General features: G+C 38.4%; 1 protein-coding gene across 1 annotated transcript in view; it reads left to right on the top strand.

The window, feature by feature from the left end:
• rras2 (RAS related 2) overlaps nt 1–18,611 on the top strand; it is a 55,072-nt gene that overhangs the window by 25,308 nt on the left and 11,153 nt on the right. The window contains exon 2 of the mRNA XM_079837766.1: nt 18,410–18,497. Coding sequence (XP_079693892.1) covers nt 18,410–18,497 — 88 coding nt within the window. The remainder of the gene's footprint in view (nt 1–18,409; nt 18,498–18,611) is intronic.

Here is an 18,611-nt window from a genome sequence, read left to right as displayed (position 1 = left end):
GCGGTTCACGTTGTAAACACAGTGCAGCGCTTCCGTGTTCTATGTCAGAAGGCCGGCTCAATATTGGCCGGCTCCTGCGTCAGCATCACACGTATGTGACGTGGTGATCACGTGAACAGCGTTGGAGACTGACACGGGAGAAAATAAATTTTGCACACAAAAAATATTCTTGTCGCTTCATAACATTAAGGTTGAACCACTGTAGTCACATGGACTATTTTAACAATGTCTTTACTACCTTTCTGGGCCTTGAAAGTGGTAATGGCGTTGCTTTCCATGGGGGGTCAGTAAGCTCTCGATTTCATCAAAAATATCTTAATTTGTGTTCCGAAGATCAACGGAGGTCTTGGAAAGACATGAGGATGAGTAATTAATGACAGAAATTTCATTTTTGGGTGAACTAACCTTTTAAAGACTCGTGATTGAAATATCTGCTCTAGTAACTGTTCTCTATTCTATTTTTGCAAGCTGGTTGAAAAGTAATTTGCTTTCTGAAGCTGGGTGGGTAACAATGCAAGTCTTTATTGTGGCAGTAAGTGTGGAACAGTCGCACACAGGAGGGACGTTGTGAAAGTGCTGACCTGATATCACACCCCCAGACAATTGCAGTTGCTCAACACCCCCACTCTCTTTCAGTCTTTCTTTCATTGTGCTGTGGAGCAATGTTTAAGCCTTTTGGCATTGCCCGCCTGATGATTTTCCACACAGGCACGTGCCACGGGGTCATTGGCTTTATAGTAGGCTTTGATGAAGTTACAGTTCAGCTGCTCTTTAAGTCACTGAGCTCATGGCGCCTTCCCCCGGAAGTCTGGCCAGTGAATCGACCCCCCTTTCCTGCATTCCTCATGTGCCCTCAGTATGCATGCATACCTCACCCTGTCCCCTGGCCGGTCTAGCCCAGAATGAGCCACCCACACCTCTCAGCCCTAGCCCAGCATGCACCATTATCACCTTTAGCTGACCATCACATGAACTTACTAATGGGACTTTTCCAGCACATTTAAAGATGGCATGACATGAAAATTCACCTTGTCTATTTTCTAAATGCATGTTATGGATCAGATACTATTTTTTGTCTCATATATATAAAAAATAGGTATCACTTTATTTTAAGGTGACGTAGTTACACATTAGTGCATGTGCTTCCTATAGTAATAACAGTAAATTATTCATAATAACAAGTAACTAACCCTAAACCAAACCCCAACCTTAACCATGCATGCAATTAATTAATATTACTTAGTACTTATTTGAGTAAGTACAATGTAACTATATCACCTTAAAATAAACTATAACCAAAGAATATCCTAGTAATTTTGAATGTCATAACTCTATATTCTGCTGAAACGACAGACTTCTCTCTCAAAGACATATATCAGACTCTAATCATTTAGTCCGCCAAAACACTGCCCCTTTTTTTGAATCGACTGCAAGCTTCGCTTGTTAGCTGTTAGCTAGGGATGTGACATGAGGAAATCTTCCCATAGTAAAACCGATATTAACAGGGTTTTTTTCCCCCAATTACCTTAAATAGTGAGTTCATTATTATTGTTAATGAACAACTAAACAACACAATGACAAACTCGCTTAAATAGGCGCTTTTACATTTCGCTATGAGACTGCCATCGTCTTGTCAGTCAAGAGTGAGGCGAAGTAAGGTGAAATCGACTCAAGCTGAATTGAGTAGACATGTTCAGTTTTTGACTGTAGTGTCTGTTCTCTAACTGAACTAAATAATTGATATTACTATAAAAAGTGATCATGTGATGTTACTAGGGATGTACCGATACCATTTTTCAGAACCGATCCGATACCAAAAATTATGAGTATTGGCCGATTCCGATACCAGCGCAGTTTTGTTTAAATATGTGTGTTGAATTGATAATCAGTATATTGTGTGTTAAACTCAATCTACTAAATACAGACAACTTCATTATAAAGAAAAACAACTAATTAAAATGCTGGGAAAATGTTACACATTGTTGTAAAATACATTCATGGAGAAAAAGTAAATCTATTTATAGAAATGGGGCCTATATACTAAGACATAAAAAGACATTTATTTTAAATGTATAGCACAGCTTTTTAATGAGGCAGCAACATATTATAGGTAGGGCAGAACAAGAAAGGCTATTAATAATCTTTCATTGCGCAAAAGTATTATAATACAAAAGGCTCCAATACAGAGCGGCACAAAGTGATGACATCACCGTTTTCTCCGGAATGGCTATGTGGCTGAATAAAATGATGTTGCAATATTTTGCTGTTTAACACTATAAAGCTGCTTTGAAACAATCTGCATTGTTAAAAGCGCTATATAAATAAATTTGACTTGATTTGACTATTGAAACGGCGCATCCCTAGATGTAATTGGTTTTGCTGCTGAACACAGACTATCACAGCAAGCCTACTGTTAGCTGTTTACTGTTAGAGTCCAGACCATCTGTGTTGGTAATCCAGTGCCATGGTTTTCTGAAATTCATTGATGTTTTTGGAGTAGACAGGGATTCAGAAATATTTCTGGGGATTTCAGAAATACAGGCTCAGTGATTCTAAAAATCCCATTTCCTGTGATCAGCCAAAGGCCATTGTAGAGCAATAAAAGAGGACCTTCCATAAATATATTTTGTAGAATCATTTAATATAATAGGTGTTTGTGTAATCAGTTCTGCTGCTTAATTTAAGCACACATCTTCCAGTTCACAATGTCATCCATATCCAACTGATCAATGTACTACAGAAGATCTTCTCGTCTGCTGAATCTTGGGGTCCAGTCCATGGGGGCAACCCAGTTGCGAACGAGACAGGATCAGTTTAGACCATGCAGCTGTTGCAGGGCTGTCGCATAGAAATCAGGGGGCCAGAGAGCTCCTCAACAGGTGACAGACGTGTGTCTCACAGCCTACTTCACGACCCAAAGAGCATGTGGCTCACTAGAACCACTTGGCCTCGGAGGACACATGTCAAGCGGGTCTGATAAACGTTTGGCATAACCAACCAAAGCATTTGATATTTTTGTTTGCAGGACTTGACCCCAGATTGCACTCGTATATATCTCTGGTAGGGCCCTATGAAATACGTTTTATTTTTCCCCAAATTCCATTTTATTTTGTTCCTAATTCCGTTTTTTTTTCTTTTTTCATTTATATTTTTCGGACGCCATTTTAATGGTCAAAATTAAACTTTTAGTAGTCAAAAAACATGTCTAATTAATTGAAATAATGAAACGTATACAGTTTAAGTTTTAACAAAAATGACAAGTACATGAATATATATTTATATATTTTTTTTATTTTCTATTTTTTTTTATTTCATTTCTATGAGCTGAATTTTCTGGTAATCAAATGAAGACTAAAAACATTAATTTAATTTATCTTTTAATAATATTTAATGAAACAAACCTTTTTGTCTAACAACCTGCTGCACAATGAGCTTTACTGTTAAAATTAAAACATGGAGGAAAAATTGCGATTATTCCTTAAAAAATAAAGTTTTGATAATAATGTATCATTATTGGTGTTAGTATTGTTATTATTACATTGAGACGTAGCAAAATTCTACTGAATAACAGTAATATATTTCTGTCAAGTTAAACCGAACGACAAATTCTGTGAAATTCCACGTTGTACAGTAAATTCAGTTTTTATGACTGGATTCCGTGATTCTGTCTGTGTTTTCTGCATCATGGAAATAATAGGGCCCTACTCTGGTTGCGGTAACCTCTAATCTTCAGCAACCAAAACATTCTCTCAGGATTAGGATCTAATTCCTCTGTCAGAATTGAGTGATGTTTTTGAAGGAGGCGGAGCGTTCTGATTTAGGGTGATCCGTATCAGCCTCCCCGGGTGTAAAAATGGTTATGAATTGTACTGCTCTCTCCTCTCTTTCTCAAACTTGAGGGCTCACGAGGACAGTTGGTGCGTAGTGCCATTAGCTCTTATTTATTAGCAGCAGTCTGGTGCTTTAATAGCATTTCTGTTCTCTGTGCTTTGGGAGACCGCTGGCCTAAAACGGTAATGGTGCTGTATTTCTGTCAGGCTGCCAAGCAAAGATCTCATTCTGTTAGTCTTTCTGGAACAACACACAAGCCTCTCTTTAACTTCCAATATATTGTAATATTGCATAGCCAGAAAGCTGTGTGAAGGTTTTTTGAGCAGAAAATTCCTCTTTTGTCCTTAGAAAGCCGCAGTGGAATTCTGACCGTGTGGGTGGTTAACGTCAAGCAACCATAAAGGAAGGCTGTTTGATTAGACAGGGGTCGAGAGGGTAACGGCTCTCGGCCCTCTTGTGCTGCTGATTGTCGTTTTTGACACGACTGGCTCGTTCCACATTCCAAGCATTTAATGACTGCAGTATGCTAACACATGACTTCATCCAACTCTGTGTCATGTACTTCCTGGAATCTGAAGCTGTCCGGTAATTAGTGCTGCTGGCCAAGGCAAGTATCACTATTAGTGTTGCTCATACTTAAGAGGTGAGAAACTCTTGACCCAAAGGATTAGATTTTGGCATGTAACTCATGACATCCCACACTTTTTGCACTACAGGCGTAAATGAACATTTCAAATTGTGATTTCAATTGTGTCCAAATCTTCTTACACATTTACTTTCTTCTGCAGAACATAAAATGAATATCTGGTTAGGTGAATTCAATACAATTTTGGTGACATTCTACTGTGCACATTCACAAGCCCACATGTCCATGTGAGATACAGAAATGTGGCACCATTCATAACAGAAGAAAGTATACATATACATCATTGTTTTAATAGGGATGGCTCAGTACTACTTTTTCATGACCGACACCGCAATCTTGAATATCTGCTTATACTAGGGATGTGCGCAACGACTAGTTTCATAACAGGTTAAGTTGAAATTTTGTAACTGACTAGTCGACTAGTCTAACCCCGCCACCCCAGAGACAGTCTGTATATGCGATCCACTTAAAAGACCACTTATGAAAAGTCAAATGCCATACTGAATGCCGCTAAAAATAGATCAGATACACGTGACGTGCTTGACTTGCATTATGATCATTGTATCAAACTTGAGCATTCACTTAAGCAACGTTAGCTATTATAGACTTATTTATTCAAATCAACTGAGGCAGTAGGCAGCGCAGGACCAATACGTTGATATTGGATGTTGATATAGCAACTGTTCAAGTGTAAAGTAGGCTCGTTGCAATAGTCTGTGTTACCAGTGTTCTTTTGTACCGTATTGTCCCTCATAACCGGTACTATAACAAACCTAAGCAAGCTTAATTGTTATACTAGTTTGATATGTATTGAAGAAAACGGAAACGTTTTGTGTAAGCTTTCAAAATCCTCCCTCACCTTGCTTATCTTCCGAATGGTCATTTCTCTGAAGCCGGCGCGAACGCCAGAGAGAACCAACACATTCAAAACCTGAGGTAAAATGAAATGATTTTGTTTTTGCTGCAGATATACACATTTCAAAATAATATATTAATTTCAAAATTAAACATTAACATGACAGTAATTTAAATGTAAGCCTTTGTAAAGATATAAAGTAAAACATTAAACTATTATTTACGAAGTCGACTAGCAGGCAGCAGCACTATCGTGATTCTAAGGGGTCCTCAGAAAATTTCAGAGAATAAAAAGACAAAGCAAAAATGGAAAAAAGTCTACCGAACATTCTAACTGTTTCAGTTCTAAATGTTTCTCTACTTTCTTGCCATATACATACTTTCCAGTATTGTATATGTTTGCTTTGTATCTTTCTAGTGAGTTTTTCTCAATATAGTCCCCTTAATCTTGCTCACTGGGGTTCTAAGGTGGTATTCTTAACGCAGTGCGTAAGCTGCTTACATACATTTATTGTGAAAGTTGCTTATACAAATAATTTTTTATTGAAAATGTTCGTCTTCAGGTTTATACAGCCAACATTAAGTATAGCCAATTTAAGTGTGGAAATTGCATTTATAATTTCACACTTACTATCTAACAGTTAAAATGTTTTTTCCATACATAAAAATATACAAGTGCTGGTCATATAATTAGAATATCATCAAAAAGTTGATTTATTTCACTAATTCCATTCAAAAAGTGAAACTTGTATATTATATTCATTCATTACACACAGACTGATATATGTCAAATGTTTATTTCTTTTTAATTTTAATGATTATAACTGACAACTAAGGAAAATACCAAATTCACTATCTCAGAAAATTAGAATATTATGAAAAGGTTCAATATTGAAGACATTTTAACTGTGTGTAATGAACGAATATAATATACAAGTTTCACTTTTTGAATGGAATTAGTGAAATAAATCGTCTTTTTGTTGATATTCTAATTATATGACCAGCACCTGTATAGATGGATTTTAGGAAGGGGGTCCCTTATAAGGTTCATCATATTAGGGGGTCCTTGGCATCATAAAGTTTGAAAACCCCTGGTTTAATCGACTAATCTGCTAGCCTCGCACATTCCTAGCTGATACCCATCCCAATCTAATACCAGTACTGTTTGCTTTATCATTTTACAATATCTATAAAACAGACACTATGTTCTTCCACACACATGATTTTTTTTTTCACATCTGCTTTGTTTGTGAATGTTTCTCTGTATGGTTTACTTGTGAGGAGTAACTTGAAATGAAGACGAACATATTATGGGATCCTCTGTGGCTATTCTGCTATTTTAAAGACATCACATGGAGATTAGTAGATGTATTAGATCATGCATATGATATTTTTACTGCATTAGTGGAGTCACCAAGTTACTTGTGATGAATGAGGTCAAATAGTTAATTTTAACCATGGTCCATGACTGATTGGTTTTCTTGGCCAGCCAAGCAATGGCAACTTTAGCTTGTTGTGCCACTAAAAAGAGAATACCATAGTATCAGCATTCAGGGACTGACGCCAACCGAAACCAAAAGTCTGTTTTTCTCTTGGCAACAACAAAATCAGAGGCCACAGCGGCAGCCTAGCAACATTAGTGGCTAAACTCCGGAGCTGGAGCTCAGAGGGAGGCTGAGAGTGTTTGTGCTTGACGAGTGATGCTGTGCTTCTGCTCATTTCGGTGTGATTTAAAACAAAGCCAACTATGCAGGTGACAAGGAAGTGTGTTACACAACTGGAAACCAGTTCCTCAAATTGTGGTTACATATATATAGGCCATGACGCAGAGTGGTCAGCTGTCGATTAAAAGCCAGTTGCGTAAAAAGAGCTTTTTGAGTGTGTTGAGTGGGGCGGTTGCTGGTCGTGTGTCTTTTAGGACCCCCCGGAGAGTTCAAACAGAGCGTTTAAACCACGCTGTTCTTTTGCCGCATGATTGAAGCCCTGAAACTATTGGTCAGCTCTCTCAGTCTCGCTGTTCTTTTAAACTCTGCAGGGATGCTCCTCATGTTGGCAAGGCCATCAACAGGCTCCATTGAACTAGTTCAGGTTTATGATGCTCCTCTTCAAAAACACAGGTTCACAGGTGTCCTCACTACACACATCTATGATGGTTTGGACTTGACCAATGTGTTGGCTGCTTATGTGGTTTGTGACTTTAATGCTTTTATACTTTAACAGGCAACCTGTAGATTCCTTCACCCACAGAAGGTTTTCATGCCTAACCAGCTGCTCTGAGGAGTTTCCAGGGGTTTCAGATGATTTGCTCAGACCACTGCTGGGAATGATCAATGACCCTGCTAGAATCCTTGATTACATACGGGAATAAAGAGTCATGTGTCTTCTTTTTCGTTCTGTTGGTTCAGCTTTCAGCCTCCAGCTGCAGTTCATGTGATGAAAAAATGCATGGAAATGCATTTGCTCATCTGAAACACATGATGTCAACAGGAAGTTTACTGTGTCCCTCAGTTTTCGGATGAGTGTCAGCACAATTGATTAGCTATCTACAGAAGATGCAAGCAGTGAGAATTCAGTTCCTGAAGTCGAAGTGAATTTGAATTGATGTACCAAACAGGATGCAGATTTGATATTCCAATTTGAACCGGTTCATTAACTGAAATGCATGATGTCAATAGAAAGTTTACTGTCCCTCAGGTTTCGAATGAGCATAAGTCCAATTGGTTAGTTACAGAAGATGCGAGCAGTGAGAATTAAATTCTGAAGTAAAATACCTCAATTCAATTTCAATTGAGGTAGCTAACAGGATGCAGATTTGCCATTAAAAATATTGAAATGCAAGGAAGTAGAACAACAACTGCATCAGTTGTGTATATTCAACCGCCATTTACGACTCCTCTCCTGTGACCTCATGGGATAGTGAAGTGTCCATCAGATGTCCACTTCGGAGTCTTGGAGGAAGTAGTAGGTCATCTGGGTGCTGTTTTTGCATAACATATACTAGGGAAGTATGCACGTTCGGACGAGGTGTTGATTGAATTCCTTTGAATTTCAATTTTGTGAATTTCTCTTTGGGTCATCTCAATTCAAATTCCAGTTCAGCTTCCTGTGGGGTGTGGCCAATTCAAGTTGCAACTGAATCCAAAGGGAGCCCGATTTGATTCTTTGTGCAACTCTGATCGTTTAACCTACACTTTATGATACACTACATCATTATTGAGAACAGTTGCCAGAAACATTACGATTCCCTGTGTTCTTTCAACAATTACTCCCTATACACTCCTTGTTCTTGTTCATATTGTTATTATTGAATGAACTTTTGGGCCGTTGCATGAGCTCATGGGAAAAATAGGCGTTTCCCCAGGAAATGGAGGCTCTTTTGTGTGCTAGTCAGTCTGTACTGAACGAGAGGGAAATGCCGGCCCTGAACTCACGGTGTGGACACCAGCACCACGCAGTCCATCTGTTTCATCTTAACCTTCCCATCACAGTTATTTACCCATGATTACTGACAGCTGCCAAAGGCCAAGCTCGTCCGCTAGATCGTGTGGAGGTCAGCCGTGTGAAGAGCTATGAATGTCGAGAGGTCGTCATGGTAAAAGTTGAATAAGGAGATTGTTGGTTACAGGTTGCTCAGCATGATTGATATGCTTGACTGGTTTACAGGAGAGCGCTACAAACAGGGCCTCAGGGTCAATGGCTTCAGGTCATCATTCAAAAACTTAGCGTAACTGCAATTTACCATGTGTCCCTGACCTCCCTGTCTTTACCATCCTATTTTTCATCATGATTATCTACAAGACAAGGGTTCTTCTTGTAGCAGATGGTCTCAGACTGTAAGCTGGCACTGTCTGCAGCGGTCAGCTACTGTGATGAATTAATTCCTGGATGAATCTGTCTTTTCTTCTCTCATTGTGTCCCGGAGCCCATAAAAATAAAACCAGTTGGCATTGGCATTTTTCATTTAATTTTAACCTTCCCAGAAGTAGCTTTGTCTCATGGGAGTGTGTATCCTAAATGTAATAAGCTGTATTGTATGGTAAACTAGATGGAAATCCTGCATTGATGTGTAATTCAGCAGAAAAGTCAATGCAGTGGAGGAATACAACCATGTTCTCTCCTTTTACTGTGCATTTGCTTTCACATTTAGCATTTTTTATACAGTTGTTACTTTTTAACAAAGTAATATAGGGTATATTTGTTGGTTATTGGCCATTATTTGAAAATTAGGTAACACTTTGGCATGGGGAACAATTCTCACTTTTAGCTTATTAGCTTGCATATTGGCTGTTTATTAGTCCTTATAAAGCACATATTAATGCTTTATTCTACATGACCATATTCTTAATCCTACCCAATATCAAAATGTAAACGATTCTACATCTACTTTACTAACTATTAATAAGTAGTAAATTAGGGACTTATTGAGGCAAAAGTCGTAGTTAATAGCGAATATGTGTTCCCCTAGTATGGCACACTTTTCTGGGAACACTTCACTTCAGATGACTTTGAAGTCGTCATCTGATTGGTTGAATTCTACAGGATGTCCACGAGATGCGTGTTGCGTTCTTTAATGGTCCGCCTGGAAACAAATGCTGTGACGCCAAACTCCCTCGTGGAAGTAGAACGCTGTTGTGTTTACAACTGTGACAATGAGCGCTTACCAGGATCAACTAAACAATGGATTTTCAAAAGTATGTGAAGTTCGCAGCTCCATTGCAGTAAACTTACACAATGTTCTTGAATGAATAGTTTATAGATCCATGCCGATCAGTTATTGCAGGGACATCAACTTTACATGTACACGCCCCTAAACATGACGCGGAAACTAAACTAACTCTGATTGGTTGCGTTACATATCAGTCAAACGTCCTCTTGCGCGGTTCTTGACCAATGAAAACTGCCGTCAGTCTGAAGGTCTGGCTTCCCTGAGACTAGTGTTCCCCATACTAAAGTGTTACCGAAAATTATTATCGTCTACTATCGTTGTCGAGAATTTCAATGCTGGTACCTTTCCACAAGTTTGTCTTGAGTTATTGTAAACAGCTGAGACAAAAAAAAAAATCTAACATTTATGTCAAAATTTGCTTGAAAACACTATATTCAAAGTCTTCAGATGCCATACATTATATTTATGTCATATTTTCTACTTCAAGTATATATATCAGCACTTTTGGACAGATGAATTTAAAAGAAAGTCGGTGCTTCTTTTTAAGGCCTGGCATGATGCCCTCGAGGTGGATGTGATTTGGCTGCACAACAAAAGTCTGGCTTTTAATTAAAGCAACAGCACTCAAAGCAGGGTCTCCTTGAATCTAACTCTGAGCAATACACATCTCATCTAAATACACACTCTTTTACTCCTTCACACACACACACACACACACACACACACAGACATATATATATATATATATATATATATATATATATATATATATATATATATATATATATATATATATATATATATGTATATGTATATGTATATATATATATATATATATATATATATATATATATATATATATATATATATATATATATATATATATATATATATATATATATATATATATATATATATATATATATATATATATATATATATATATATATATATGTCCCTCCCGCTCAGAGTCCCTTTAACCATGTCAGTGTGCATATATTTATATGGTGAGATGATCATGGTCACATGATTCTTTAGAAATCAGTTAATATTCTGATTTGTCTTATTATTAGCAATGTTGAAAACATATTTTTCTGAAATCTGTGATGCATTGTTTTCAGGATTTTTTGAGAAGTGGAAAGTAGAGAACAGCATTTATTTGAGATATAAATATTTTGTAACAATGCTTAAGTCTTTACTATCACTTTTGATCAATTTAATGGGTCCCTGCTGTATAAAAGTATTAATTTCCTAAAATAATCCTACTGATTCCAAACAGTAATGTGTATTTATATACACATATACTTACATAATCAACTAAAGCTTCATCATAGGTGAGGTGAATATCTAAAATATGTGTTAGCTGAATCAATGTACAGAGTTATCTCTGGTTAATAGGTATTAAATAGTTTGAATTTTTATTGTCCAAGACAGTTTCAGATCCTTATCTCTGTGTATTGTTCTAAGACTACTAACACCCCAGTCTGACTGCACAATGACTTCATCGCATTGACTGTGGTTCACATTGGTTGGCTTGGACCAATTTTTTTTCCCCTAGGCAAACAAGCGCTTACTGTTTAAAGATATGAATTCATTGGGTGGATAGAGGATGCATGAATGGATGGAGGGATAGGTGGGTGTTGAAAAGCAGAAAGAAAGAGAAGTGACTGAAGTGGAAAGGAGTTGTGCTTGTGTGCGGTGGGAGGGTGGGCGGAATGGGAATATCTCTTTTGTGAAATCATCACCACCCAAAGGACTGTACTTTGCTGGCTGCTAGCCCTGTAGGTGGAGTTTCCTTCCTTTAGGCCAAACGTTGGAGGTGCCCTGTTTGTTTCGACTCACTGGGGTGGGCCTTTTTCCTCTCCTCTCCCAGAATGCTTTACATCAGGTGGCTTGGATCACTCTTTATGGCAGCCGAGAGTTATATGTCACAGTTGGAAACTCTGGCTAGTTCTCTTTAATTGGTATACCTTGGCATAGAGAGCAGTTATAGAACATTCAGGGAGTTTGGGGCCCCCCTAAAAAAAGCTGAACGACATGACTGGATTGTTTATAGCAGGGATCGTCTGCACTGGTACAGTCATAGAGCGGCACTTTTTCACACTTGACAACAACAGCTCGTCTGAATCGTGTGGGCTGGATAGTAGCTTTGTTGAAAGGAAGAGCTGTGATTTGCATTTAGGATGGTTGTTTCTAAGAACAAACACTCACTGTGGAAGAGTTTGTGTGTGTTTGTGTGAGGGCCAAAGCAGATGGACCCCCCACTGTTTGACTTAGCCATTAGTTCTGGCCATTCATACATCTGATGAAGGTCAACTGGGACGTGCTGTCACACAGAGCAAAGGTAGGACAGGTGGGCATCGGGTCGGCGATGTGTACAGGTGGGCATTACTGAACAGCTAGCCGCAGCTGCTGTGTGACTTTGAACAAAGCTTGCATTTCAACCACAGACCCTCTACGCCTGTCCCCAACCAAAGCAGACTCTATGTGGGATCACTTAGTTGTGCTTTGGCTTGTCCCTAGAAGTTGACTAAATCTGACAAAACCTCCTTTTGAACTTTAGGCCTTTTTTATGTTTATGAACTTTTAGCACTTTTTTATTGTTGTGGTATGCTATTTCAATGGTTTTACTAACATTCAAAAGTTTTAAAGAAATTAATAATTTTTATTGAGCAAGGATCTATTAAATTGATTAAAAGTAAAGAAAAGAATCCTGGGGGAAAAGTATCAGTTTCCACAAAAATATTAAAGGGATAGTTCACTCAAAAATTACAATTCTGTCATTAAAGGGGTACTTCAGCGCTGGAAAGATGAATGTGTATTTTAAATTGGGTCATTTATGTAGTAGAAATGTATATGCCTGATGAAGGTCAGTAGACCGAAACGTTGCTAATAAAAAGTTTTCATATTTTTTGCAAGTACTGATAGTGTGCGGGATTTCCCTTGTTTCGTTGAGATTTTTGGATTTGGTTATCCTTTGTCCTACGCACCTATATATTACCTACAGGTGTGCGATGGTAATTGTGCACTATGTCGTAGAAATGTGAAATTATTTTAGAAGTTGATGCCTTCTAGACTGAGAAAAGCCAGAAAATTTATTTTTGGCTCATATGGATGAAAGACAACAACTCCCAGAATGCACTTGCTTCGCTGCCCTGTGAGGCCACTCCCAAGCCACACCTACCGGTTACATCTCTTGCCCACCAGGGCACCACCCCACCGTCGTTTTGATTTGTATAGTAATAAAATCCTTTAGTTCAGTTAGAGAACAGACACTGCAATTTAAAACTGAACGTGCAGCCTGAGCCGAATGAGTGTCGATCGCAGCACAAACACAGCAGGAGTCAGATCTCATTCATCAGAGAGTGAGGAGCTGACAGACCCGATGATCGCGGAAGATTTGGTTTCAAAGCGAAATGCGCCGATTTAAGGGAGTGTGTCAATGTAACGTTTTGTTGTTGTGTTTTCACGGATTGGCGCTAATTTTAAACCAAAACTAAAATGAGCACGCACGATCCGCATTCATTCACGACCACATTGTCAGTCATTCATGGCCGCATTGTCGTTCACGGTGCGTGTCCAGTCTGGCGCGTTTTCAGTTCATGCCTATGGAAGCTTAACTTTCATAAGAATTCATTGAGAACACTCGCTTCGCTCCGCACCGCTCCGTTATGAATGCCCGAGCGGTCGTCTGTGTCTTACATTCTGTGAGTGAGATCCCACCCCTATGGGCCGGTTGAAAACATGTGGAACTAGCTCCTTCTACTGGCTGTAGTCTCTAGCCTCTGGCCAAAAAAGCCTCCGATGACGCAAAATGACGATATTTGCGTCATCGGAGGCTTTTTTCCAGACATAAAATACATAAATCTCTCGTCTAAGGGGGATATGAGGGGGGGAAGCATGACCATTCGAATATACTACCGGGTTTCTACTGATACAAAGCTTAATGCTAAATCGCTGAAGTAACCCTTTAATTACTCACCCTCATGTCGATCCCATAAGCCTTTCGTTCATCTTTGGAACACAAATAAAGAACTTTTTGTTGAAAAAGGCAGCTATGCAACTTCCAGTTTGATGCTTCAAAAAGTTCATAAAGGTATCGTAAAACTAATCCATATAAATTGAGCAATTTAGTCCAAATTTTCTGAAGAGAATCAATTGCTTTATACGATGAAACCATTTCATTTAGGCTTTTATTCACATTTAAACATTGATCAGCGAACATAATCCGAAGCTCAACCGAACCTGTTTGATGTGCGAGAACAAACCTCATTGGTTCTTGAGGAAGCTCAAAGATGATGCGTAACACACAAGAATGAACCTCATTGGTTCTTGAGGAAGCTCAAAGATGATGCATAACACACGAGAATGAACCTCATTGGTTCTTGAGGAAGCTCAAAGATGATGCGTAACACACAAGAATAAACCTCATTGGTTCTCGCATGTCAAGCAAACATGTTTGAGCTTTTTTTTGTGCTTACCTAATCGGATGTCTGAGTTGATGAATGTTTATATGTGAATAAAAGCCTAAATTAAATCTTTGGACTAAACTGCTCAATTCATATGAATTTGTTTTATGATACTTTATTAACTTTTTGAAGCGTCAAAGTGTCAGTTGCGTAGCAGCCAATGAAGGGACAGAAGCTCTTAGATTTCATCAAAAAAGATCTTCATTCATATTTCGAAGATGAACGAAAGTCTTACGGGTTTAGAGCGACAGAAAGGTGAATAATTAATGACAGACTTTTCATTTTTGGGTGAACTAACCCTTTGAGCAGCACAACACTGAAAATTCTTTAGCTCCAAATCAGCATATTAGAATGGTTTCTGAAAGATCATGCACTGAAGACTGGAGGCTACTGGAAATTCATCTTTTCCATCACAGGAATAAAATACAAAAATTATTACAATAGAAAACAGTTATTTAAATTGCATTAATATTTAAATTTTTATTAAAAATGCTTTGGGGAGCATTTAGTGAGACATAAAAAATTGATCTGAAATCAAATTTTTAAACCGTGATGTGTGTGTGTGTGTGTGTACGTATGTACTTGCATGGCAGGAGGGCAGTGCCATGCTGTAATCTCTGAAAGATGTTGCTCTACAAGAAACTCTGTGGAATGTGTGAGCTCCCATGTTGCATCATGACTAAAGGTTTGGACTGACTCACATGCAGACTGATGTTTTTGAACTCTCTTTCTATCTTACTCATCAATCTAAAGTGTCACTTTCACTCTCAATCGATTGTAGCATTGTCACGAAATCAAGTGCCTTGTTCTTGCGTTCACATGTGCATATTTTATCGTGTGACTGAAATGCAGGGCGCAGTGCTTAAAATATTGTAGGTTTGTTGGAATTAGCAGCAGGTATTCTCTCTCTGTCTGTCTGTCTTGCTCTCTCTCACCTCATTCTGCCTGTATCCCCACTGCGACGAGTGAGCGATGAAGTCAACTGCATATGCAGCACTGCTGATGAATTATTGAACAGTGGAAAGTGGACGTGATGGAGTCTTGCACGCAGTGCATACAGACGAGCCACTGTGTGAAAGGATGACTGATGTCAAGAAAAGAGAGCAAGTGGTTTCAGGCTCTCTTTATGTCAATGCACAAACGCTAACATACATGCTGCATTTGCTCACTGTCAAAAACATTTGCAAATGTACTTTGGCTGCACATTAAAAGTAGAAGTACATTTCAAATAGCCCTTTTTTTAATAAAACTCAGGAAAATGTTTATACTACTTGACAGTTATCACTGAAATAGATGTCGTGTGATATCACATGTTTCTGTGAAAGCCTAGGAATCTGACCACAGCCTGCATAAGCCAATCAGAAAACTTTTTTCCACCAGACCTGTTGCTGTCTGCATTTCCATAGCGGTCTAATGTACCGTGAAGATTAGTCTGGTGTGACGTAGGACTGTGCGCGACTTTCCAGTTCCCACTGGATTTCGCCCACCGCATATAAGCTTAAAAAAACCTGAACCTCGTCATCGGTCCATCTGTCGTATTATTTAAACTTCATTGTTGATTCGAATAGCAAACATCTCTTACTGCACGCACCGCAACAGGCTTGGTGGTTGAAATAGAATGCTGCGTGGAGTCAGCCAATCAAAATGCTGCAGAAACTCAACCAATCAGCATGTTCAGCGCCCTAGTCCCACACCAAAAGTACTACCCAAGCTGCAACCTCCCACGGTCTCTCTTGAAGCCAACACGGAAGTGACTTAAACTGCAATTCGACTGGCCGCTAGAGACTGGCTCCAAAAAGGTAGTCAAATCTGTATCTCCCCCATGTTAAAATGCCCAACTTAACAGAAAAAAGTATGTTTACAGCCTGGTACAAAAAGTGGTTTTGGTCTATACAGCTAATTTTGTCCTTCATGACAACTGTGAGGGGGGTGAATTTTTTTTATTACTCATCCGTTTAAATTATATTAAGCCTTAAAGTTCTGCATAATTAAGGGCGTGACCACTTTGAGTCACAGGTGGATAGCCGTTTGTCTGCTGTCTGTTAGTCATCACGTCACCTCAGCTCCACCCATGTCCCGCCTCTTTGCCCATTTTCAGTTATCTGGGACATACGTCCGACTTTACGCTTCATAAATGCTCTTCAGAAACCTACCGGTGACGCCACGGACACTACTCCCATTTTTATTTATTTTTTTACAGTCTATGGTACTACCTCGCGAGCAGGGACGTTTTGAGGGGGACATTTTTAACCGGAACTTCATTTAGGCCCTGGTTCCTGCGGTTGAAAAACACAGAGTACCACCCCAAAGTCCCAAATTCCTGGAGAAAGTTCTTGCGGTAGAAACGCGGCTTTACACAAAAACAAAAGTTTGGGGTCAGATAAAGATTTTATAAATAAATTAAACCTTTTATTCAGCAAGGATGTATATATACCAAAGTAAACTGATAAAAAGTGACAGTAAAGAAATGTATAATGTTAACAAAAGGGTTTTATTTGAAATAAATGCTGTTCTTTTTTAACTTTCTATTAAAAAAAGTATTTTAAAAAGTTAAGTAGAACAACTGTTAATAATAAGAAATGTTTCTTGTGCACCAAATAGAGTAATGGCTCCTGAAAATTCAGCTTTGCCATCACAGAAATAAATTACATTTTAAAATGTTTTAAAATAGAAAACAGTTATTCTAAATTGCAATAATAATATTTCACAATAGTACTGTTTTTACTGTATTTTTGATCAAATAAATGCAGCCTTGGTGAGACTTTTGTGTGGTAGTGTATATACCATCAGTCAGAAGTAACCTACTCATTCTATACTATTACTATTTTCTCCATAATAGTAATAAATCATTTAGAATGATTGTAAAGCAGTATACAGGACATTCTTTGAAAAAAGTAAATAAATAATTTCTTGCGCGATTTATATCTTTTGCAATTAAGGCTTGTATTCTCTTTCAAAAGTTAAAACTATCATCGGTGAAAGGTTGATGTGGAAAGGAGAACAAAGCTAAGCCCTACTCTCATTTTTGGAGTGCTTCTTGTTTCTTTGCTAAAAACAGATTACTCTAGACTAGCGGTTACAGGAACATCAATAGTCAAACTCAAAATAGGAAGCTACTGCTTTGGCATTGTTGTGTGTGAGCATGAGCATGTGTTCAGTTGACACAGAGACAAGCCTGAACATAACGTTCAGCTGTCGTCACTTAAACAGCCTCCTGGGAGTGGAGGCACAGAAAATATGGGAAAAATGTGAAAAATGCCTCCTTACAACTCCCCCTTTCATTACAAACTGATACCGTGTTAAGATTAGCATAGAAACATAGCCTGTGGAAACAAAACAAAACAAAAGTTTGAGGTTAATTAACTGTAATTATCAACCTCAAACGGAGGGCCACACAAATAATGTTGACATGAAGTCTGTGTTTGCAGTGTACACACAAGGGCGGATGTCTTTTTTTATTTTTCAGAAGAGACAGTTTGTCTGTTGGGTTGTGTTATGAGTATAAGCCCTCATTTAGCATAGCTTTCAAAACAAGTGCTCTTTTATGCATGTAGATCCCTGAATCAAAGCTGAAGTCAATGATGGTTTTAATGATGTTTGTGTATGAAGGTTCCTCAAAAGAGAAACTGGTTTCAGACAAGCTTCCAGGGCACAATAACATCATGTCTAATGATCTAAAATGAATTCAAGAGAGTTTTAATTCTAAACAAGCCCATTTTGATGACTACAAAGCTTATTTCTTGGTAGAAAATTAAGCCACAAGTTAAAAGAAATTACATTTCTAAATACAATTTGAACTGCTTTTTATTAATTTAAGGATGTGACACAAACATTGAATTTGGATGCGTCTTGATGCCTTCCTAGCTCCTCATACTGCATTTTTTGAATATGATGTGATATTAACCTTTCTTGTGTTTATATTCTCTCTCCTTTTGTGTTTAGTCATACTTCGTCACTGACTATGACCCCACAATTGAAGACTCCTACACAAAGCAGTGCGTGATTGACGAGAGGCCTGCGCGGCTGGACAGTAAGTATGCCGCAGATGGATGAGGGAGCCTGATTGTCAAACAAATCACACAGGATGTAGGGAAACAACATAATGCTACCCGGCACCAAAGATGAAGCACTTTATGATGTGATA

This window comes from Gobio gobio, assembly GCF_949357685.1.
Source record: "Gobio gobio genome assembly, chromosome: 2".
In the NCBI taxonomy this organism is placed as follows: Eukaryota; Metazoa; Chordata; class Actinopteri; order Cypriniformes; family Gobionidae; genus Gobio; species Gobio gobio.
This window is presented reverse-complemented; position numbering and strand designations above follow the sequence as displayed.